The sequence below is a fragment of the Heptranchias perlo genome, chromosome 23, assembly GCF_035084215.1.
Source record: "Heptranchias perlo isolate sHepPer1 chromosome 23, sHepPer1.hap1, whole genome shotgun sequence".
NCBI lineage: Eukaryota > Metazoa > Chordata > Chondrichthyes > Hexanchiformes > Hexanchidae > Heptranchias > Heptranchias perlo.
In genome coordinates, this window is record NC_090347.1 from 45,018,178 (window position 1) to 45,042,414 (window position 24,237).

The 24,237-nt window shown below is 47.1% G+C and overlaps 2 protein-coding genes across 2 annotated transcripts in view; both read right to left on the reverse strand.

Moving 5' to 3' along the window:
* The window catches only part of LOC137341295 (HUWE1-associated protein modifying stress responses-like), a 10,257-nt gene extending 9,886 nt beyond the window's left edge, over positions 1-371 (reverse strand). The window contains exon 1 of the mRNA XM_068004412.1: positions 53-371. Within this exon, the coding sequence (XP_067860513.1) occupies positions 53-278 (226 nt within the window). The 5' untranslated portion in view covers positions 279-371. The remainder of the gene's footprint in view (positions 1-52) is intronic.
* A 10,278-nt stretch (positions 372-10,649) lies between these two features.
* The window catches only part of LOC137341333 (baculoviral IAP repeat-containing protein 7-like), a gene marked incomplete at its 5' end in the record, with an annotated part of 30,233 nt that continues 16,645 nt past the window's right edge, over positions 10,650-24,237 (reverse strand). Inside the window, 5 exons of the mRNA XM_068004458.1 lie at positions 10,650-10,986; positions 14,646-14,848; positions 19,265-19,336; positions 19,552-19,761; positions 21,406-21,445. Of these exons, the coding sequence (XP_067860559.1) occupies positions 14,655-14,848; positions 19,265-19,336; positions 19,552-19,761; positions 21,406-21,445 (516 nt within the window). The remainder of the gene's footprint in view (positions 10,987-14,645; positions 14,849-19,264; positions 19,337-19,551; positions 19,762-21,405; positions 21,446-24,237) is intronic.

Below are 24,237 nucleotides of genomic sequence, written 5' to 3' on the forward strand. Positions count from 1 at the left end.
TCGTCTCCCCCCCCCCCCCTTCACAAGACCTCTCCCTCTCCCTCTCCGGTACCTTTGTAGAGCTGGGCGATCACGGTGGCAGAGTTCTGGAAGGAGAGCCACAGCCGCTGTCTCTGGGCGTCGGCTTCCGTGCCGCCGGCCCCGCTCTCTGCCGCTGCCCCGGGCCCAGTCCCCTGCCGCTCGGCCTCCTCCAGGCACTGCCGCTCCCAGCGGGACAACCAGTTCTCGGGGCCATGACCCGCCATCACTGACTCACTGGGGCCCTTCGACTCCTCCATCCGCGGCCCAGGAGAAGCCGCCCCACTACCGGCCGCCGCCGCTCGGCCCCGCCTCAAACCACCAGCCGGCGCACTGCGCCTGCGCCATTCAGCATCCTGGGACCTGCAGTTTGTCCCTTGACCCCCCCCCCGGTCCTACTGCGCATGCGGGGTGTCCGCCCCCCCCCCTGGGAGTTGTAGTTTGCTCCAAGTGCGCAGGCGCCGCCCCCGCGCTGGTTTCTGGGAGTTGTAGTTATTTTACTGGGCGGTGCAATGATCATCCCCAAGGCCGGGAATGCGATTCGGTCCAACGTGGGTGGAGGGCGATTGTGTCCTCACGTGATGGTGACTGAAGAACATAAGGAGCAGGAGTCGGCCATGGACCCCTCGAGCCTGCTCCGCCATTCGATCAGATCATGGCTGATCTTCGACCTCAACTCCACTTTCCAGCCTGATCCCCAGATCCCTTCATTCCCCCAGAGTCCAAAATCTATGGATCAGCAGCAGCAGAATTGTATTCCAGCACAATCTGTAACCTCATGGCCCGGCATATTCCTCACTCTACCATTACCAACAAGCCAGGGGATCAACCCTGGTTCAATGAGGAGTGTAGAAGAGCATGCCAAGAGCAGCACCAGGTGTACCTAAAAATGAGGTGCCAACCTGGTGAAGCTACAACTCAGGACTACATGCATGCTAAACAGCGGAAGCAACATGCTATAGACAGAGCTAAGCGATTCCACAACCAACGGATCAGATCAAAGCTCTGCAGTCCTGCCACATCCAGTCGTGAATGGTGGTGGACAATTAAACGACTAACGGGAGGAGGAGGCTCTGCAAACATCCCCATCCTCAATGATGGCAGAGTCCAGCACGTGAGTGCAAAAGACAAGGCTGAAACATTTGCAACCATCTTCAGCCAGAAGTGCCGAGTGGATGATCCATCTCGGCCTCCTCCCGATATCCCCACCATCACAGAAGCCAGTCTTCAGCCAATTCGATTCACTCCACGTGATATCAAGAAACGGCTGAGTGCACTGGATACAGCAAAGGCTATGGGCCCTGACAACATCCCAGCAGTAGTGCTGAAGACTTGTGTTCCAGAACTTGCCGTGCCTCTAGCCAAACTGTTCCAGTGTAGCTACAACACTGGCATCTACCCGACAATGTGGAAAATTGCCCAGGTACGTCCTGTCCACAAAAAGCAGGACAAATCCAATCCGGCCAATTACCGACCCAATAGTCTACTCTCAATCATCAGCAAAGTGATGGAAGGTGTCGTCGACAGTGCTATCAAGTGGCACTTACTCACCAATAACCTGCTCACCATTGCTCAGTTTGGGTTCCGCCAGGAACACTCGGCTCCAGACCTCATTACAGCCTTGGTCCAAACATGGACAAAAGAGCTGAATTCCAGAGGTGAGGTGAGAGTGACTGCCCTTGACATCAAGGCAGCATTTGACCGAGTGTGGCACCAAGGAGCCCTAGTAAAATTGAAGTCAATGGGAATCAGGGGGAAAACTCTCCAGTGGCTGGAGTCATACCTAGCACAAAGGTAGTGGTTGTTGGAGGCCAATTATCTCAGCCCCAGGACATTGCTGCAGGAGTTCCTCAGGGCAGTGTCCTAGGCCCAACCATCTTCAGCTGCTTCATCAATAACCTTCCCTCCATCATAAGGTCAGAAATGGGGATGTTCGCTGATGATTGTACTGTGTTCAGTTCCATTCGCAACCCCTCAGATTATGAAGCAGTCCGTGCCCGCATGCAGCAAGACCTGGAAAACATCCAGACTTGGGCTGATAAGTGGCAAGTAATATTCGTGCCATTCAAGTGCCAGGCAATGACCATCTCCAACAAGAGAGAATCCAACCACTTCCCCTTGACATTCAACAGCATTACCATTGCTGAATCCCCCACCATCAACATCCCGGGGGTCACCATTGACCAGAAACTTAACTGGACCAGCCACATAAATACTGTAGCTACAAGAGTAGGTCAGAGGCTGGGTATTCTGTGGTGAATGACTCACCTCCTGACTCCCCAAAGCCTTTCCACCATTTACAAGGCACAAGTCAGGAGTGTGATGGAATACTCTCCACATGCCTGGATGAGTGCAGCTCCAACAACACTCAAGAAGCTCAACACCATCCAGGACAAAGCAGCCCGCTTGATTGGCACCCCATCTACCACTCTAAACATTCACTTCCTTCACCACTGGCGCACCGTGGCTGCAGTGTGTACCATCTACAGCATGCACTGCAGCAACTCGCCAAGGCTTCTTCGACAGCACCTCCCAAACCCATGACCTCTACCACAAGGGCAGCAGGCACATGAGTATAGCACCACCTGCACGTTCCCCTCCAAGTCACACACCATCCCGACTTGGAAATATATCGCCGTTCCTTCATCGTTGCTGGGTCAAAATCCTGGAACTCCCTTCCTAACAGCACTGTGGGAGAACCTTCACCACACGGACTGCAGCGGTTCAAGAAGGCGGCTCACCACCACCTTCTCAAGGGCAATTAGGGATGGGCAATAAATGCCGGCCTTGCCAGCGACGCCCACGTCCCATGAACGAATAAAAAAAATCTCACTCTTGAATATACTCAATGACTGAGCATCCACAACCCTCTGGGATAGAGAATTCCAAACATTCACAGCCCTCTGCGTGAGGAAATGCCTCCTCATCTCAGTCTTAAATGGCCAACCCATTAGCTAGTTCTAGACTCTCTAGCCTGGGGAAACAATGGACTTGACTGATAGTGATCTGGCTGTTTGTACCAGTGTCGATGAAGGGTCTCAGTGCTTGTTATAAAGAAAGACTTGCATTTATATCGCACCTTTCACACATTTAGGACGTCCCAAAGTGCATTATAGCCAATGAAATCACTTGTAAACTTTTGCATCATAGATTTCAGTCCACACCAAGAATCAAAGAATCATGGAGCTATCTACTTTCGCCCATTTCACTTCTCCACAACTTGTGTAGAAAAAGTTATCAAACTGCTTTCAATCAGGAGGAAGAGGAACTGTTATCCAGAGAGTTGAGAGGGGTGAGTGACTGCTTGGTTGAAAGGATGGGTTTTGAGAACACTTTTAAGGATGGGGAGGGAGGTAGGGTGGGGGAGGATTTCAAGTGTAGGTTTGAGATGGCTGAAGGCTCTGGTACCAATAGTGGAGCAGAGGAATAAAGGGAGGCTGAACCAGACCGTTCGCAACCTTGGCATCTTATTTGACCTTGAGCTGAGCTTCCGATCTCATATCCTCTCCATCACCAAGACCGCCTACTTCCACCTCCGTAACATTGCCCGTCTCCACCCTGCCTCAGCTCATCTGCTGCTGAAATCCTCATCCATGCCTTTGTTACCTCCAGACTGGACTATTCCAGTGATCTTCTGGCTGGCCTCCCATCTTCCACCCTCCATAAACTTGAGCTCACCCAAAACCCTGCTGCCAGTAGCCTAACTCGCACCAAGTCCCGTTCACCCATCACCCCTGTGCTCGCTGACCTACATTGACTCCCAGTCTGGGAACGCCTCGATTTTAAAATTCTCACCCTTGTTTTCAAATCCCTCCATGACCTCACCCCTCCCTATCTCTGTAACCTCCTCCAGCCCTACAACCCTCCGCGATCTCAGCGCTGCTCCAATTCTTGCCTCTTGGGCATCCCCCGATTTTAATCACTCCACCAGTGATGGCTGTACCTTCAGCTGCCTCGGCCCTAAGCTCTGGAATTCCCTCCCTAAACCTCTCCACCTCTCTACCTCTCTGTCCTCCTTTAAGACGCTTCTTAAAACCTACCTCTTTGACCAATCTTTTGGTCACCTGTCCTAATACCTCGTGTGGCTCGGTGTGAAATTTGATAATGCTCCTGTGAAGCGCCTTCGGACGTTTTACTTTGTTAAAGGCGCTATATAAATGCAAGTTGTTGTTGAGGTGATGCTGAGGAGGTCAGAGTCAGAAGACTGGAGGGTATGGGTGGAAAGATTTGTGGAGGTGGTGTACGGTAAGGCTATAGAGGGGTTTGTAGGTGAGGACCAGAATTTTAAGTTTAGGGGGACAGGAAGCCAGTGTAGATTAGTGAAGCAACATGTGGGCGAATAGGGTGGTTCGGAGGACAGTGTAATCCATCATGTTGAATACGAGAGTGCTCAAAAAGGACCCATGGGATTAAAGGGACAGTGGCTACAAGGATACAAAATTGGCCAAGAGTCAGAAAACAGAGAGTAGTGATGAACGGATGTATTTCAGAATCAAAATACTGCGGATGCTGGAAATCTGAAATTAAATCAGAAAATGCTGGAAACACTCAGCAAGTGAGGCAGCATCTGTGGAGAGAGGAACAGAGATAACATTTCAGGTCAATGAGCTTTCGTCAGAACTGGAAGAAGTTGAAGATTAAACAGTTATTAAGCAAATTCAGAGCGGGGGAGAAAGAGGAGGGGAGGAAGGAACAAAAGGGAAGGTGTGTGATAGGGTGGAGGGCAGGAATGATTAAATGACAAAAGGGATGATGGTGGAAGGCAAGGAGGGTGGGAATGGGACAAGTAAAGAAACAAAAGATGGGTCTCGAGGAGCTGTAAATGGCAACATCAGAACCATTATTAGCACCTGGTGTCTGAAAAAATGGGAGCAGTGGTTATGCTCTGAAGTTATTGAAATCAGTGTTGAGTCCGGAAAGTTGTATTTCAGACTGGAGCGAAGTATACAGTGGTATACCTCAGGGATTTGCTGATGAGGGGTCACCAATTTAAAATGATCACTAAGAGAATGAGGAGAGGTTAGGATAAATTTCTTTACACAGGGTTGTTGGAGCATTGAATGCTGTGCCACAGGGAGTGGTTGAGGCAGAGACCATTGAATCATTTAAGGGAAAATTGGATAAATATTTGAAGCGGAGGAAGTTACAGGGCTATGGGGAGAGAGTGGGGCAGTGGGATTAGTTTTGGATTGATACAGGGCTATGGGGAGAGAGTGGGGCAGTGGGATTAGTTTTGGATTGATACAGGACTATGGGGAGAGAGTGGGGCAGTGAGATTAGTTTTGGATTGATACAGGACTGTGGGGAGAGAGTGGGGCAGTGGGATTAGTTTTGGATTGATACAGGACTATGGGGAGAGAGTGGGGCAGTGGGATTAGTTTTGGATTGATACAGGACTATGGGGAGAGAGTGGGGCAGTGGGATTAGTTTTGGATTGATACAGGGCTATGGGGAGAGAGGGGGGCAGTGGAATTAGTTTTGGATTGATACAGGACTATGGGGAGAGAGGGGGGCAGTGGGATTAGTTTTGGATTGATACAGGACTATGGGGAGAGAGGGGGCAGTGCGATTAGTTTTGGATTGATACAGGGCTATTGGGAGAGAGTGGGGCAGTGGGATTAGTTTTGGATTGATACAGGGCTATTGGAAGAGAGTGGGGCAGTGGGATTAGTTTTGGATTGATACAGGGCTATGGGGAGAAATTGGGGCAGTGGGATTAGTTTTGGATTGATACAGGTATATGGGGAGAGAGTGGGGCAGTGGGATTAGTTTTGGATTGATGCAGGGCTATGGGAGAGAGTGGGGCAGTGGGATTAGATTGGGATTGATACAGGACTATGGGAGAGAGTGGGGCAGTGGGATTAGTTTGGGATTGATACAGGGCTATGGGGGCAGTGGGATTAGTTTGGGATTGATACAGGGCTATGGGCCGAGTGGGTTTAGTTTGATTAGTTTTGGATTGCTCCAACAAAGAGTCGCATAGACACAATGGGATGAATAGCCTCCTTCTGTGCTGTAGACTTCTTTGGTTTTATAACAATACCCAATGCACCATCCAAGCCAAATATCATGATTTGGTAAAAATTCCTTTCTCCTTTCCCCAGTTGCATCTCTCAGCATCATCCTAGCCAAGGAGATCGAGCACCTGCCCTTGGTACACTGAGTCTGGCCAACAGGTGTTGCTGTATATAATTCGAAGATGGCCCTGCATCAAATCTTCTCGCCTTTCCTGTGAGGGAAGGTTTGGATTTCAGTTGGCCGTTCCCCACAACAGCAGCAGGGATCAATGAAATAAGGGCAGACAGCTGGTTTAAACCTGCATCCTGCCACTCTGCGGAGCAGTGGGTGGGCTCCCTGAAATACCGTGACACTGCACCGTCCTGCTAACCACCGGGCCGTGGAGCAAGCCTGCCCTTAAAATGGAGAATCGGAATGTTCCGGTACCTGCAGACGTTAGGACATGAAGGCTCGTACGCTGCCTCTAATGAGAGCTCTACATATGGGGCACCTCCGAAGATTAGGAGCACAGTCTCTGCACACAACCAGGTGTCCGCAAGGTATAAAAACGATAGAGACCTCTTTATCCATGCACACTTTACAGGTCCGTTCATTCTTGAGCTGCCGCAGTTGTTCTTCAGCACTCAAGTCTGTAGACGTAGGAAGACACAAAGATATTTAGACCGTTTATATTGACTTTATCACATCATGCACAAAGTAACAGTGGATTATGACCTCCTCGCTACTCTGCAACTGGTCACTAGGTGGTGAGAGTGAACAACCAGAGCACTGATCTTCCCTCCCCCATTCCTCATGAGAAAACACTTCTGGTATCTGGAGTATAATGTAGTAACTGACTGCCTCAGATCACCCCTTGGACAGTGTCACCCAACACCACATTACTGTGATAGTGTATTAGTGAACTGAATTCCTCTGTCTGCTGTTTTACTGGAGGTACTGATCCATTAAATAATAGGTTAATATCTGTATTAAGATGGAGGGCCAAAATTGTCACATCAACACGTTCCCTGTTCTTCTCCTAACATCACTGTTCGAAACTCAGATCTCCCATAGACCCCTCCTCGGGTATCAATCTCCCCCGTCAGTGACCTGAACGTCTTATTTTTAATAGGAGTTGACTCACACTGCCCTGTATCTACTTGTAAGTTGTGTAACCCAGGGGTGTGATCTTGACCGGATATTCGTGCTTATCACACGTGTATTTCTTCAGTCTCCCCAATGGTTGATCGAGTTAGGACTGGATACGGATTGTTAATCTGCTTTACTCGACAGTGAGATCAGGGGACACAACCTTGGGTACACGAATCGCAGTAAGTTAACATGCAGGTGCAGCAAGCAATTAGGAAAACAAATGTTATGTTAGCCTTTATTGCAAGGGTTTGGAGTATAAGAGTAAGGAGGTTATATTATATAGGGCTCTGGTGAGACCACACCTGGAGTACTGTGTACAGTTTTGGCCTCCTTACCTAAGGAAGGATATACTTGCCTTAGAGGCGGTGCAACGAAGGTTCACTAGATTGATTCCTGGGATGAGATGGTTGTCCTATGAGGAGAGATTGAGTCGGACTGGCCTATATTTCCTGGAGTTTAGAAAAATGAGAACTGATCTCATTGAAATTAATAGTCACCTGGACAAGTATGGATTAATAAAGGAAAGCCAGCACGGATTTATTAAAGGCAAATCATGTTTAACTAACTTGATTGAGTTTTTTGATGAGGTAACAGAGAGGGTTGATGAGAGCAATGCGGTTGATGTTGTGTATATGGACTTCCAAAGAGCGTTTGATAAAGTGCCACATAATAGGCTTATTAGCAAAACTGAAGTCCATGGAATAAAAGGGGCAGTGTCAGCACGGATTCGACAGTGTCTAAGTGACAGGAAACAGAGAGTGGTGATGAACGGATGTATTTCAGAATCAAAATACTGCAGATGCTGGAAATCTGAAATAAAAACAGAAAATGCTGGAAATACTCAGCAAGTCAGGCAGCATCTGTGGAGAGGGAAACAGTTAACGTTTCAGGTTGATGAGCTTTTGTCAGAACTGGAAGTTGAAGACTAAACAGAGTCAGGGAAAAGGGGGGTGGCGGGAGGAAAGAACAAAAGGGAAGGTCTCTGACAGGGTGGAGGGCAGGAGTGATTAAATAACAAAAGGGATGATGGTGGAAGGCAAGGAGGGTGGGAATGGGACAAGTAAAGAAACAAAAGATGGGTCTTGAGGAGCTGTAAACGGCAACATCAGAACCATTATCAGCACCTGGTGTCCAAAAAAATGGGAGCAGTGGTTATGATCTGAAGTTACTGAAATCATTGTTGAGTCCAGAAGATTGTATTTCAGACTGGAGGGAAGTATACAGTGGTATACCTCAGGGGTCGGTATTAGGAGCAGGGGTCTTTTTGATATATATTATTGATCTTGATTTGGGTATATGGGGCATAATTTCAATGTTTGCAGATGACAGAAAACTCAGAATTGTAGTAAACAGTTAGGATAGTAACAGACTTCAGGAAGACATAGATAGACTGGTGAAATGGGTTGACACATGGCAGATGCAATTTAATGCAGAGAAGTATCGAGTAAGGAATTTGGTAGGAAGAGAGGCAATATAAATTAAATTTTAAAGGGGGTGCCGGTACAGAGAGACCTGGGTTGTACATACACAGATCTTTGAAGGTGGCAGAACAAGTTGAGAAGACTGTTAAAAAAGCATATGGGATCCTTGGCTTCATAAATAGAGGCATAAAGTACAAAAGCAAGGAGGTTATGCTAAATCTTTATAAATTATTGGTTAGGCCCCAGCGGGAGTATTGTGTCCAATTCTGGGCACCACACTTTCGGAAGGATGTCAAGGCCTTAGAGAGGGTGCAGAGAAGATTTACTAGAATGGTACCAGGGATGAGGGACTTTAGTTACATGGAGAGACTGGAGAATCTGGGAATGTTCGCCTTAAAGCAGAAAGGGTTAGGCGGAGATTTAATAGAGGTGTTCAAAATTATGAAGGGTTTTGATAGAGCAAATAAGGAAAAATTGTTTCCAGTGGCAGAAGGGTCGGTAACTAGAGGACACACTCCGATTTAAAGTAATTGGCAAAAGAACCAGAGGCGAGATGAAGAGAATTTTTTTTTACGCAGTGAGTTGTGGTGATCTGGAATGCACTGCCTGAAAGGGTGGTGGAAGCAGATTCAATAGTAACTTTCAAAAGGGAATTAGATAAATACTTGAAGGGGAAGAATTTGCAGGGATATGGGGAAAGAGGAGGGACGTTGGATTAATTGGATAGCTCTTTCAAAGAGCCGGCACAGGCACGATGGGCTGAATGGCCTCTTTCTGTCCTGTATCATTCTATGATTCTATGATCTCAGCTGGGAGGCAACAATACATCAATGATCTTAGAGAGGAAAGGAAATTAGAGATGAGGCATTTGTGGAGAAGGCAGACGGGTCAAGGGTTAGCTTTTTGAGGAGGGGGTAATGATGACGCTTTTGCAAAGGAGTGGACTAGGGATCAAACCCAGGGCCTTCTGCTCTGTAAGGGTTAGTGCTACAATTAAGCAACAGCAAACAAACATTCCACTATAGTAGAAATGGCAGCTCCCTACCAGAAAGTAGTTACAGAGAAGAGCATTGGTTGGTTTTCAAGTCAGTAAAGACAGTGGCCATGTTTCTAGCCCCTGATCTAACATCTCCCTGCAATAGGAAGGAGCAAGGTGAGAGAGCAATGTCCAGGCATATGTTACTTTTCCAACACAAAAGTGCTTACATGCGTTCAACAAGACAATAGTGATGGAGGAGGGAGTGTGTGTGTTACACAGGCTTTTACACACCATTTCATGCTTACAAGAGGGACCTGGGGGTACAGATACACAGATCACTAAAAGTAGCAACACAGATTAGTAAGGCCATAAAAAAGGAAGCCAAGCACTGGGGTTCATTTCTAGAGGGTTAGAATTGAAAAGCAGAGAAGTTATGTTAAACTTGTACAGAACCTTGGTTAGACCACACTTGGAGTACTGTGAACAGTTCTGGTGTCTATATTATAAAAAGGATCTAGAGGCACCAGAGAAGGTGCAAAAAAGATTCACAAGGATGATACTGGAACTGAAAGGATATACCTATCAGGAAAGGCTGGGGCTCTTCTCTCTAGAAAAGAGAAGACTGAAAGGTGACCTCTTAGAGGTCTTTAAGATTATGAAAGGGTTTGATAGGGTAGACGTAGAGAAGGTGTTTCCATTTGTGGGGGAGACCAGAATTAGGGGCAATAAATATAAGATAGTCACTAATAAATCCAATCGGGAATTCAGGAGAAACTTCTTTACCCGGAGAGTGGTAACAATGTGGAACTTGCTACCACAAGGAGTAGTTGAGGCAACTAGCATAGATACATTTAAGGGGAAGCTAGATAAACACATGAGGGAGAAAGGAATAGAAGGATATGCTGATGGGGTTAGATGAAGTAGGGAGGGAGGAGGCTCGTGTGGAGCATAAACACTGGCTTGGACCAGTTGGGCCAAATGGCCTGTTTCTGTGGTGTACATTCTATCTAATTCTATGTAATGTAATACAAGAGGAAGCAGACTGATTGGAGATTAAAAAAAATAAATGCACAGGATCTCAGTCGCTATCACCATTTAATTATCAATGCACATTTTTTTGTTACAATTTTTCCATTATCTTCTTGCCATCTGCAGTTCACAGCATCAGCGTCAACACAGGTGAACGAGGGGTGCGGGGGCTGAAGTGGGGGTGGGGATTGTCGGCCGTTCAGAGCCTACATTCGGCAAACCCATAAATCTATGGCTGCAGTTATTGACGAATGTTAGTCTTCAATGGCACAGTTTATATTAATGATCACAGGGCTGGGCCCTCTTTGCTCTTCAAGTTAAAATCTGCAACTGTCCATTGAAATTGTCTTCAGATCCTCAGTGCGAGATCCAGATCTTCTTTGGAGAAAACTGCAAATTGTAAAAAAAAACAATGAGTAAGCTGCTCTGCTGCTTAATTTTAAGATTCTTTCCCATCTCTGAGTCCCTTTATTGTCAATCCCATGCATGGGCAGATAATTTGGGGCAAGGCCTTTGCCAGTGAGACTCCATAATAATATACAAGAGTGGCCTGGGGAGACTGTCCATATTAGATTTTTTTTTGTAGATACTCCAGTATTGTGACAATTCTAAAATGGGTCTGTGATTGCTTTCTGGGAGAGATTTATGTTGTCTTTGCGAAACATTGGATGGATCTAGTGACAACGCCTTGTTAATAGCGGGATGTAACCTTAACCCCAAACCCCCAAGCCAACCAGTAACCCTAACACTCTAACCCAAGACCTCACCATTAACCCTAACCCTAAGTCAATAGCATGATGCAGGGCCAGCTGTGGTGGCAATAGTTATTGTGCTGCCATTGATTAATTGTGGTGTCAATAGCCACACATGTTAATATATGGAAGGTTGGCACTATGGGAGGAGATGCCCCCATCGTCCCTAACGACTGAACCATCCAAAATAAACCATTTGTGTTAGAATCAACATCTCCTGGTGAAGCAGCTGCGGCTGTTAGCTGCAGTCAGCACGGAGTACGAGGCACGGAGTACGAGGTAGGGTGTGTGAGTCAGTGTGTTCGAGGCGAGGCACGGAGTACGAGGCACGGAGTACGAGGTAGGGTGTGTGAGTCAGTGTGTTCGAGGCGAGGCACGGAGTACGAGGCACGGAGTACGAGGTAGGGTGTGTGAGTCAGTGTGTTCGAGGCTCGGCTCGGTGTATGAGGCATCTCCTGCCATTGTGCCTAGGTCCTGACTTTTGTTAATGATTTCAGTCTCGGGGACAGAATAAATGTAACAACTCCTGGCAACCACTTTGTTGCTTCAGTTGGAGACCACGGCGGTAATTATCACCTTCACCACCGGGGCAGTAATCTAGTGGAGCCCATCACCCACCCATTATAGAAGCCACCTGATAGTCATCCCATTGAAATCAATCGGGCGATTCGTTTTATGGGCTTCAAAGCATGTGTCATATTTATAACACCTTGGGTGCATATTTGGTGAGATTCTTTACATTGTGGGACTGACAGAACTTGATGATGGCCTCTGTTAACTCGGTCCTTAGACACTATGTCATTGGCCATGGAAATTCATGTTTAGCAACAGTTCTTTTTGGTGCTGGTGACCTTTTAAACAGCAAGTTTAGTAGAATGTTTCTGCATTGAACATCACTGAGGTTTGCATTTGAACACACTTTCTCTGTTCTCAGTTATTGTCAGCCAGGACTCAGTGGGAGCACTCTCGCCTCTGACTCAGAAGATTGTGGGTTCAGGTCCCACTCCAGAGACTTGAGCAATAATCTAGGCTGACACTCCCAGTGCGGTACTGGTGGAGTGCTGCACTGTCAGAGGTGCCGTCTTTCGGATGAGACATTAGACCGAGGCCATGTCTGCCCTCTCAGGTGGATGTAAAAGGTATTATTGAATTAGCAGCGGAGTTCTCCCCGTTGTCCTGGCCAATATTTATCCCCTAACCAATATCTCTAAAAACAGATGATCTGGCCATTTATCATATTGCTGTTTGCTCTGCGCAAATTGGCTGTCGTATTTCCTACATTACAACAGTAACTACACTTCAAAAACGTACTTCATTGGCTGTAAAGTGCTTTGGGGCATCCTGAGTGTTATAAAATTGGATAGCCAAGTGGTGAAGGAGAGAATACTAGAGCCTGGTCTTCAGTTGCTTCCAAGCCTTTACTCAGAGGTCCCCCTTACACACACACCACACCCTGGATAATCTCTTCTATAAAAAGGATACAAGAGTCCCCAATTGACACACGCCACCTTAATAAAATTAATTAATCAATACTAATTGATATAAATCACATGATACAATTAACAGTGAGGTTGTGGAAAGCACTATAGAGATGCAAGTCTTTCTTTCTTTATAACAGGCGGGCGATTGGCTCCTCCAGATTGCTATCCAGGTGGTGAAGGTGATAATTACACACCATGAGTCATGGCGGCAAGAATGGTCCAAAGGGTTCAAATGCTAAAGATGGAGCTTTTATTGTTTTGGAACATACTGTATGTTAAGTGTAACACTGTAATTTATCTGACCGACCAACTTACTCTTGCCCTGGCTAGCTTAACTGCTTGATAAACACAAATTTGTAGTTTGGGGCCTGAGCTAACAATCTGTCGGTGCAATGTTCCCATTAGTTGAGGAGATCAGGATTGTACAATGACATTGGGTTTCAGTGCCTGCCCTCATGGTAAAAGGGTTCATTGCTCTCCCGGAGGCTACTGTCCTATTTTACTTTACATGGGAGATGAAGGTTCATGTCATAGGAAGCATGTGATTGCCTATGGGATGAAGAAGATAACTATCGGAGAGAGCCAGGATCATAGGGAAAGACCATTTCTTCTGGTTTGGGATTTGGTGATGAGGGGTCACCAATTTAAAATGATCACTAAGAGAATGAGGAGAGGTTAGGATAAATTTCTTTACACAGGATTGTTGGAGCATTGAATGCTGTGCCACAGGGAGTGGTTGAGGCAGAGACCATTGAATCATTTAAGGGAAAATTGGATAAATATTTGAAGCGGAGGAAGTTACAGGACTATGGGGAGAGAGTGGGGCAGTGGGATTAGTTTTGGATTGATACAGGACTATGGGGAGAGAGTGGGGCAGTGGGATTAGTTTTGGATTGATACAGGACTATGGGGAGAGAGTGGGGCAGTGGGATTAGTTTTGGATTGATACAGGACTATGGAGAGAGAGTGGGGCAGTGGGATTAGTTTTGGATTGATACAGGACTATGGGGAGAGAGTGGGGCAGTGGGATTAGTTTTGGATTGATACAGGACTATGGAGAGAGAGGGGGCGGTGGGATTAGTTTGGGATTGATACAGGACTATGGGGAGAGAGTGGGCGGTGGGATTAGTTTTGGATTGATACAGGACTATGGAGAGAGAGGGGGCGGTGGGATTAGTTTGGGATTGATACAGGACTATGGGGAGAGAGGGGGGCAGTGGGATTAGTTTTGGATTGATACAGGACTATGGGGAGAGAGTGGGGCAGTGGGATTAGTTTTGGATTGATACAGGGCTATGGGGAGAGAGTGGGACAGTGGGATTAGTTTTGGATTGATACAGGACTATGGGGAGAGAGTGGGGCAGTGGGATTAGTTTTGGATTGATACAGGGCTATGGGGAGAGAGTGGGCGGTGGGATTAGTTTTGGATTGATACAGGAGTATGGGGAGAGAGTGGGGCAGTGGGATTAGTTTTGGATTGATACAGGGCTATGGGGAGAGAGTGGGCGGTGGGATTAGTTTTGGATTGATACAGGGCTATGGGGAGAGAGTGGGCGGTGGGATTAGTTTTGGATTGATACAGGGCTATGGGCAGAGTGGGATTAGTTTGATTAGTTTTGGATTGATACAGGGCTATGGGGAGAGAGTGGGCGGTGGGATTAGTTTTGGATTGATACAGGGCTATGGGCAGAGTGGGATTAGTTTGATTAGTTTTGGATTGATACAGGGCTATGGGCAGAGTGGGATTAGTTTGATTAGTTTTGGATTGCTCCAACAAAGAGTCGGCACAGAATGGAGAATCGGAATGTTCCGGTACCTGCAGACGTTAGGACATGAAGGCTCGTACGCTGCCTCTAATGAGAGCTCTACATATGGGGCACCTCCGAAGATTAGGAGCACAGTCTCTGCACACAACCAGGTGTCCGCAAGGTATAAAAACGATAGAGACCTCTTTATCCATGCACACTTTACAGGTCCGTTCATTCTTGAGCTGCCGCAGTTGTTCTTCAGCACTCAAGTCTGTAGACGTAGGAAGACACAAAGATATTTAGACCGTTTATATTGACTTTATCACATCATGCACAAAGTAACAGTGGATTATGACCTCCTCGCTACTCTGCAACTGGTCACTAGGTGGTGAGAGTGAACAACCAGAGCACTGATCTTCCCTCCCCCATTCCTCATGAGAAAACACTTCTGGTATCTGGAGTATAATGTCGTAACTGACTGCCTCAGATCACCACTTGGACAGTGTCACCCAACACCACATTACTGTGATAGTGTATTAGTGAACTGAATTCCTCTGTCTGCTGTTTTACTGGAGGTACTGATCCATTAAATAATAGGTTAATATCTGTATTAAGATGGAGGGCCAAAATTGTCACATCAACACGTTCCCTGTTCTTCTCCTAACATCACTGTTCGAAACTCAGATCTCCCATAGACCCCTCCTCGGGTATCAATCTCCCCCGTCAGTGACCTGAACGTCTTATTTTTTAATAGGAGTTGACTCACACTGCCCTGTATCTACTTGTAAGTTGTGTAACCCAGGGGTGTGATCTTGACCGGATATTCGTGCTTATCACACGTGTATTTCTTCAGTCTCCCCAATGGTTGATCGAGTTAGGACTGGATACGGATTGTTAATCTGCTTTACTCGACAGTGAGATCAGGGGACAGAACCTTGGGTACACGAATCGCAGTAAGTTAACATGCAGGTGCAGCAAGCAATTAGGAAAACAAATGTCATGTTAGCCTTTATTGCAAGGGTTTGGAGTATAAGAGTAAGGAGGTTATATTATATAGGGCTCTGGTGAGACCACACCTGGAGTACTGTGTACAGTTTTGGCCTCCTTACCTAAGGAAGGATATACTTGTCTTAGAGGCGGTGCAACGAAGGTTCACTAGATTGATTCCTGGGATGAGATGGTTGACCTTTGAGGAGAGATTGAGTAGAATGGGCCTATTTTCTCTGGAGTTTAGAAGAATAAGAGGTGATCTCATTGAAATTAATAGTCACCTGGACAAGTGTGGATTAATAAAGGAAAGCCAGCACGGATTTATTAAAGGCAAATCGTGTTCGACTAACTTGATTGAGTTTTTTGATGAGGTAACAGAGAGGGTTGATGAGGGCAATGCAGTGGATGTTGTGTATATGGACTTTCACAGGTAGTTTGATGAAGTGCCACATAATAGGCTTGTCAGCAAAACTGAAGTCCATGGAATAAAAGGGGCAGTGGCAGCATGGATACGAAATTGGCTAAGTGACAGGAAACAGAGAGTAGTGGTGAACGGATGTTTTTCGGACTGGAGCAAGGTATATAGTGGTGTTCCCCAGGGGTCGGTACTAGGATCACTGCTTTTTTTGATATATATTAATAACTTGGTCTTGGGTGTACAGGGCACAATTTCAAAACTTGCAGATAACACAAAACTTGGAAGTGTAGTGAATAGTGAGGAGGATAGCGATAGACTTCAAGAGGACATAGACAGGCTGGTGGAATGGGCGGACACGTGGCAGATGAAATTTAACGCAGAGAAGTGCGAAGCGAAACATTTTGGCAGGAAGATTGTGAAGCAGCAATATAAACTAAATAGTACAATTCTAAAGCGGGTGTTGGAACAGAGAGACCTGGGGATGTATGTACAGAAATCTTTGAAGGTGGCAGAGCAGGTTGAGAAAGCGGTTAAAAAAGCATTCGGGATCCTGGGCTTTATAAATAGAGGCATAGAGTACAAAAGCAAGGAGATGCTTTATGATGAATCTTTATAAAACATCAGTTCAGCCACAACTGGAGTATTGTGTCCAATTCTGGGCACCACATTTTAGGAAGGATGTGAAGGCCTTAGAGAGGGTGCAGAAAAGATTTACTCGAATGATTCCAGGGATGAGGGACTTCAGTTACGTGGACAGACTGGAGAAGCTGGGGTTGTTCTCCTTAGAGCAGAGAAGGTTGAGAGGAGATTTGATAGAAGTGTTCAAAATCATGAAGGGTTTAGAAGCTAGTAAAGAGAAACTGTTCCCATTGGCGGAAGGGTCGAGAACCAGTGGACACAGATTTAAGGTGATTTGACAAAAGAACCAAAGGCGACATGAGGAAAAGCTTTTTTACACAGCGAGTAGTTATGATCTGGAATGCACTGCCTGAAAGGGTGGTGGAAGCAGATTCAATTGTGGCTTTCAAAAAGGAATTGGATAAATACTTGAAGGGAAAAAATTTGCAAGACTATGGGGAAAGAGTGGGAGAACGGGACTAATTGGATTGCTCTTACAAAGAGGCGGCATGGGCTTGATAGGCCAAATGGCCTCCTTTTGAGCTGTAACCATTCTATGATTCAATGAAATGTATAAAATTCTTAGAGGACTTAACAGGGTAGATGCTGAGGAGCAGTTTTCCCTGGCGGGAGAGTCTAGAACTAGGGGTCATTGTCTCAGGATTAAGAGGTTGGCCATTTAGGACTGAGATGAGGAAAAAGTTGTTCACTCAGAGGGTTGTGAATCTTTGGAATTCTCTACCCCAGAGGGCTGTGGATGCTCAGTCGTTGAGTGTATTCAAAACTGAGATAGATAGATTTTTGGGCACTACGGGAATCAAGGGATATGGGGATAGGGCGGGAAAGTGGAGTTGAGGTCAAAGATCAGTCATGATCTTATTGAATGGCGGAGCAGGCTCGAGAGGCCGTATGGTCTACTCCTGTTCCTATTTCTTATGTAAACAACGGCTACGGTCAGTTTCACTTATTTCCAGCAATACAACTTGATTCCATGTAATAATAAAAAAAATGCTACACTCTTCCACTTCAGTGGGTCATCTTACTTGACTTAAAGCTAATTTTCTAACTCCCCTCCCGTACTCCATGCTTCTCATAGCCCTTTGCTGTCCGACTGCTCCCACTTTCACAGCTCTCTCTGATTTTAAAAGCCTGACTCCAGTATCAGCTTTTAGTCAATACGACTACCCCACCCTCCCACGTGGAATCCACCAATGAATAGAGTTGTTGTAGAAGCAACGAGTGTGAATGATCAATGGAATATCAAACTGCCTTTACTCGTCTCCGGGACGCTGGTCCAGAAACCAACAATTACTTTTTACGGTGCCTTTAATGTAGAAAACATCCCAAGGCAGGTGAAAGAGGCCTGAAAGAAAATGGACACCAAGCCAAGATGGAGGAGATTAGGACGGGTAACCAAGAGCTTGGCCAAAGAGATGGGTTTTAAGTAGTGTCTTAAAGAAGGAGAGGAAGGTGGAGGGGTTTAGGAAAGGAATTCCAGAGATTGGACCTGAGCCAGCTGAAGGTTCTGCTGCCAATGTTGGGGCAAAGTGAGGGAGGATGCACAAGGAGCCGGAGTCAGAGGAATGGAGAGCTCTGGGAGGGTACAGGTCTGAAGGAGATTACAGAGACGGAGTGGCAAGGCCATGGAGAGATTTAAGCACGAGGATGAGAATTTTGAAGCATTGGGAGATAGAGAGAAAATATCAGTCAGTGAGGTCAGGGGTGATGGGTGAGTAAGACTTGGTGCAACATTGGAGTACAGCGTTCCAAAAGCCTTTGATAGGACCAGGCATCCTGGGCCCATTGAGATGCTGCCCTCTTGAGCTGGATACGCAACTTTCTCAGAGGAAGCAAATGTTAGGTCCTGATAAAGGAACCATTGTCATCTCGTCACAACACATGCAGGAATCCCACAGAGAAAGCACTCTTGGCCTTCCACTGTTCCTCAATTGATGTCATCAAAAGTGATATCATTCACTTTGTCAAGAATACACTTTCTACAGAAGTTAACTCCCTGAATGAAAGACAAGTGGCGACCAACTCACTGCTAGCAGACGTGGACAGAACTGGGCAGTGATATCATCAGCTCTTTGAAACCAAATCAAGAACTCTGTCAAGACAGGTTGACTGTGAGTTTGCCCATTGACGTCTTATCTAGAAGGGGTGAAAATTCTCCCGTTAGAGATTCAGTCCTTTGGTTTGGTAATCACAGCTGATCTACTCTGGGCCACACAAGTAGCACCTAGATCTTTAAAAAGGCGACAGATCTGAACCGCCAACCACAGAATCATTAATCAATGAGTACGTCAGCCAGGTAGCCATGCTTTATGTGTAAGCCTGGGCAGGCCGTTCGATCGTGAGCAGCTTGACCACCAAGTCTAATCCTATCCATACTGTAATCTGGACACATGCACTTCCCAGCTGGGGTGGGAGTGGGGGGAGAAGGGGTCAGTCAATGCCTAGCAGTCAAGAGCAAGAAACCTAGCTGCTTCCCCCTCCCCCCCCGCCCTGCCATCTCATCCAAGCCTGATTCTATCCTAGGGATGATGAGATCAATTAGAAAACCATTGCTGTTGTCCGAGCAGAGCTCAGCTAACTCAGCATTGACCACGGATCGAATCTGGGACCCTGAGCCACCAGAATGCCCTGTTTGGAGCTCACCCCTTTCCTGAGCTGTTGCCTCTCTCCTCTCACTTGGAGCACGTGTGGCTTCCCTTGGCCTTTGGTCAACGCCTGCAAGAAACAAAATCACCAATCAGTGTGATGGTCTGTAACCAATCTCAGAATGTATGCTGATTACACCCCAAGGGCTGCAAGGGTAAAAATGGAGTACATATATCACTGTGAAAACACAAGACTTTACAGTCAAGTCCTCCCAATAGAACATGAGACACAGCTAACAATTCAGAGAGAAAGGAAGAGAAGCTAGGTTTTTTTTGAAGTTATACCTGTATTTAGTTGTCTGCTTTCTATTTCTTCCTCCTCAGCCCCTAGTAGATCAGACAGAAGGTCACTGACTGAGCTGTACAGTGTCCCAGTCAGCAGGTACTTGCTTTCAACCAAAGACTCTATCAAACTGCGATCAAACCCCATCTGCAGCGCACTCTGAACCACGGCAGACTGCATGAGAGGAGACAGCTCCGCGTTTCCAACCACATCTGGAAGGAGATACATTTACAGTGAGACTTCAAGCGTGCTCCTCCCTTTGAAGATCACGTCCTGAGGCAGAAGGGTGGAACAGAGATGGGAATGTGGAATGCTGTTCGGCCATTTGCTCAGATCATTTCCACAACCCCCACCCCCCCTTCCCAGGTGTCCAGCACCTTCCCTGTTGGATTAGGAGCCGTGGCTCAGTGGGTAGCACTGCCCGCTCTACAGCCAGAAGGTCATTGGTTCAAGCCCCACCTCCAGGGACTTGAGCCCATAATCCAGGCTGACACTTCAGTGCAGTACTGAGGGAGTGCTGCACTGTCAGAGGTGCCGTCTTTTGGATGAGACATTAAACCGAGGCCCCGTCTGCCCTCTCGGGTGGACGTTAAAGATCTCAGGCACTAGTCGAAGAGCAGCGGGGGAGTTTTCCCCAGTGTCCTCGCCAATATTTGTCCCTCAACCAAAGTCACTAAAGCAGATTAACTGGTCATTTTGTGGGATCTTGCTGTGTGCAAATTGACTGCGATGTTTCCCTACAGTGACTACAATTCAAAAGTATTTCATTGGCTGTGAATTTCTATGTAATTCTATGTGAAGAGCCTTGGGACGTCCTGAGGATGTGAAAGTAGTTACACAAATGCAAGTTCTTTCTCCGTTTGAGCTGAAATCCCTTGTTTATTAAGGGGCCATTGATGGTAAACTTGCAGAATAAACTCGAGTCAGGGCCCGAGCAGTCTCCAGAGATGGGAGATGTGAGAGGGTCCGCACCACTTCTATTTGATGCCGCACAGAAAGTGAATCCAGTGTCAAACTGCTCAGGGAATCCATTGAATCCCCTCCCTGTGTACAGTCTTCAAACCTGCCTGACCTTATTCTAAATGTATTCTGCCGTCCATATAAAACAGGCCCTGGGCTGCCCTCTCCCTGGGCAGGGCCTGACACTGAGAGGAACCAAAATCTGTCCAGTTGCCTCCATAAGTAAGATCTGGCTCAGGACCTTAAGAATTCCCCTATCAACAGGATATGGTCCTGGGCGCGGGCCGGAGCCTTCCTTACAGGGCAGGGCCAACTGGGGCCGATTTTGGTCTCAGTACCGCCCTGTTCTTCGGTGGGAATGGAGTGGTAGCAAGACCACAATCCCAGTGCAGCCTGCCGCGATTTTGAAGCTGGCCGGGAAATAGGAGTCTGATAAAATTTAATGTTGCCATGGCGAGTGTGGGCCCCGTCCAGCTGAACTCAACGTAAAGTGGCCAAAGCAGCGGTCAAAGGGGCCACTCGGAACATCTTCCCGCCAGCTGTCAGGCCGCCCGTGCCCCCCCACCGTCTCCCCTCTCCATCGTTTGCTGCCAGCTCGGCTCCGCAGGAGGGGCTGCAGGAATTCCCACCACCCCTGGCGATCAGCGAGATTCCCGATAAATGTTTGAATGAAGCCCCGACCGTGGAAATGGCTCAAGTCTCCAGCGGATTTCAGCGGGCGGGTGGTGGGCTCACTCCGCCCACAGCCCATCGCCCGTCCAACGAACCGGGTCACTCGCGGCCACCGCAGCACGGGTCACCCGAGGACAGTCCGGCACATCCCAGTAACTAGGCCCAGTAACTGACCCCACAACCCACCCTTAACCCCCACACAGATTGTGTTTTATAAAACGCACCTTGTCTGACAGGTGTTCGGGACTGAGATCCACCCTGAAACTACAAGAAAACACAGTAATTAACAGCCTCGTACTTACACACAGACACACATAAATACTGACACACACACACACACACACACACTGACACACATAAATACTGACACACACACACACACACACACACTGACACACATAAATACTGACACACACACACACACACTCACACTGACACACATAAATACTGACACACACACACACATACACACACTGACACACATAAATACTGACACACACACACTGACACACATAAATACTGACACACACACACACTCTGACACACATAAATACTGACACACACAGACACACACACACACTCACACTGACACACATAAATACTGACACACACACACACTGTGACACACATAAATACTGACACACACACTGACACACATAAATACTGACACACACACACACACACTCTGACACACATAAATACTGACACACACACTGACACACATAAATACTGACACACACACACACTGACACACATAAATACTGACACACACACACACACACTCTGACACACATAAATACTGACACACACAGACACACACACTCTGACACACATAAATACTGACACACACACTCTGACACACATAAATACTGACACACACACACTCTGACACACATAAATACTGACACACACAGACACACACACTCACACTGACACACATAAATACTGACACACACACACACTGTGACACACATAAATACTGACACACACACTGACACACATAAATACTGACACACACACACACTCTGACACACATAAATACTGACACACACACACACACTGACACACATAAATACTGACACACACACACACACTCTGACACACATAAATACTGACACACACACACACACTGACATACATAAATACTGACACACACACACACACACTCTGACACACATAAATACTGACAGACACAGACACACACACTCTGACACACATAAATACTGACACACACACTCTGACACACATAAATACTGACACACACACACAGACACACTCTGACACACATAAATACTGACACACACACACACTGTGACACACATAAATACTGACACACACACTGACACACATAAATACTGACACACACACACACTCTGACACACATAAATACTGACACACACACACACTGACACACATAAATACTGACACACACACACACTCTGACACACATAAATACTGACACACACACACACACACACACTGACACACATAAATACTGACACACACACACACACACTCTGACACACATAAATACTGACACACACAGACACACACACTCTGACACACATAAATACTGACACACACACTCTGACACACATAAATACTGACACACACACACAGACACACTCTGACACACATAAATACTGACACACACACACACACACACACGCCTCGATTTTAACCCCCCCTCAATGTGCAGCAAAGGTCGGCCTAGGATTAAAATCATGAAATCCGAAATCCCCTCCACAACCCGCCGTCTTCCCGGCCGCCATAATATTAATGGTGGCGATTCAGGCCCTGGCCGAGGCTCCGGCTAAAAGGAGGCGGGGCCTACTTAAGATGCAGAAGTCGCAGCTGATGACACCATCAACGCCATGACGTAACATTAACGTCACGGCAGGGGGAGTCCCGGACTGTCTGCTGGCCGGTGGCAGGAAGATGGTGGCAGCAGCGGACTGGACAGAAGAGGCCCAGGTAAGTTCTAAAAACTTTCTTCCCTTTGAAAACCAGCAGAGCTCCCCCCAGACCCCTTGGGCCACCCCAGCCCTCCTGACCTCTGATCGTAGCACAAAGAGGGAATCCCCAGCCCCGGCCTCCCCACCCTCCCCCATCTGATTCGGGCAGGGATCCCACCAAGACGGCCCTGGAACCCCTCCATCTACTGACTGCCGGGGACTGTTCCTATAGGTCACACACACATACAGAGACGTGCGTGCACACATACAGAGACGTGCGTGCACACATACAGAGACGTGCGTGCACGCACACACATATACAGTCAGGAAGGAGTGGCCCTGGAGTCCTCAACATTGACTCTGGACCCCATGAAATCTCATGGCTTCAGGTCAAACATGGGCAAGGAAACCTCCTGCTGATTACCACCTACCGCCCTCCCTCAGCTGATGAATCAGTCCTCCTCCATATTGAACACCACTTGGAGGACGCACTGAGGGTAGCAAGGGCACAGAATGTACTCTGGGTGGGGGACTTCAATGTCCATCACCAAGAGTGGCTCAGTAGTACCACGACTGACTGAGCTGGCTGAGTCTTGAGGACATAGCTGCCAGACTGGACACTCACCACTCTACCTGTCGCAGATGCATCTGTCCATGACAGTATTGGTAGGAGTGACCACTGCACAGTCCTTGTGGAGACGAAGTCCTGTCTTCGCACTGAGGACACCATCCAACGTGTTGTGTGGCACTACCACCGTTATAAATGGGATAGATTCAGAACAGATCGAGCAGCTCAAAACTGGGCATCCATGAGGCATTGTGGGCCATCAGCAGCAGCAGAATTGTATTCCAGCACAATCTGTAACCTCATGGCCCGGCATATTCCTCACTCTACCATTACCAACAAGCCAGGGGATCAACTCTGGTTCAATGAGGAGTGTAGAAGAGCATGCCAGGAGCAGCACCAGGCGTACCTAAAAATGAGGTGCCAACCTTGTGAAGCTACAACTCAGGACTACATGCATGCTAAACAGCAGAAGCAACATGTTATGGACAGAGCTAAGCGATTCCACAACCAACGGATCAGATCAAAGCTCTGCA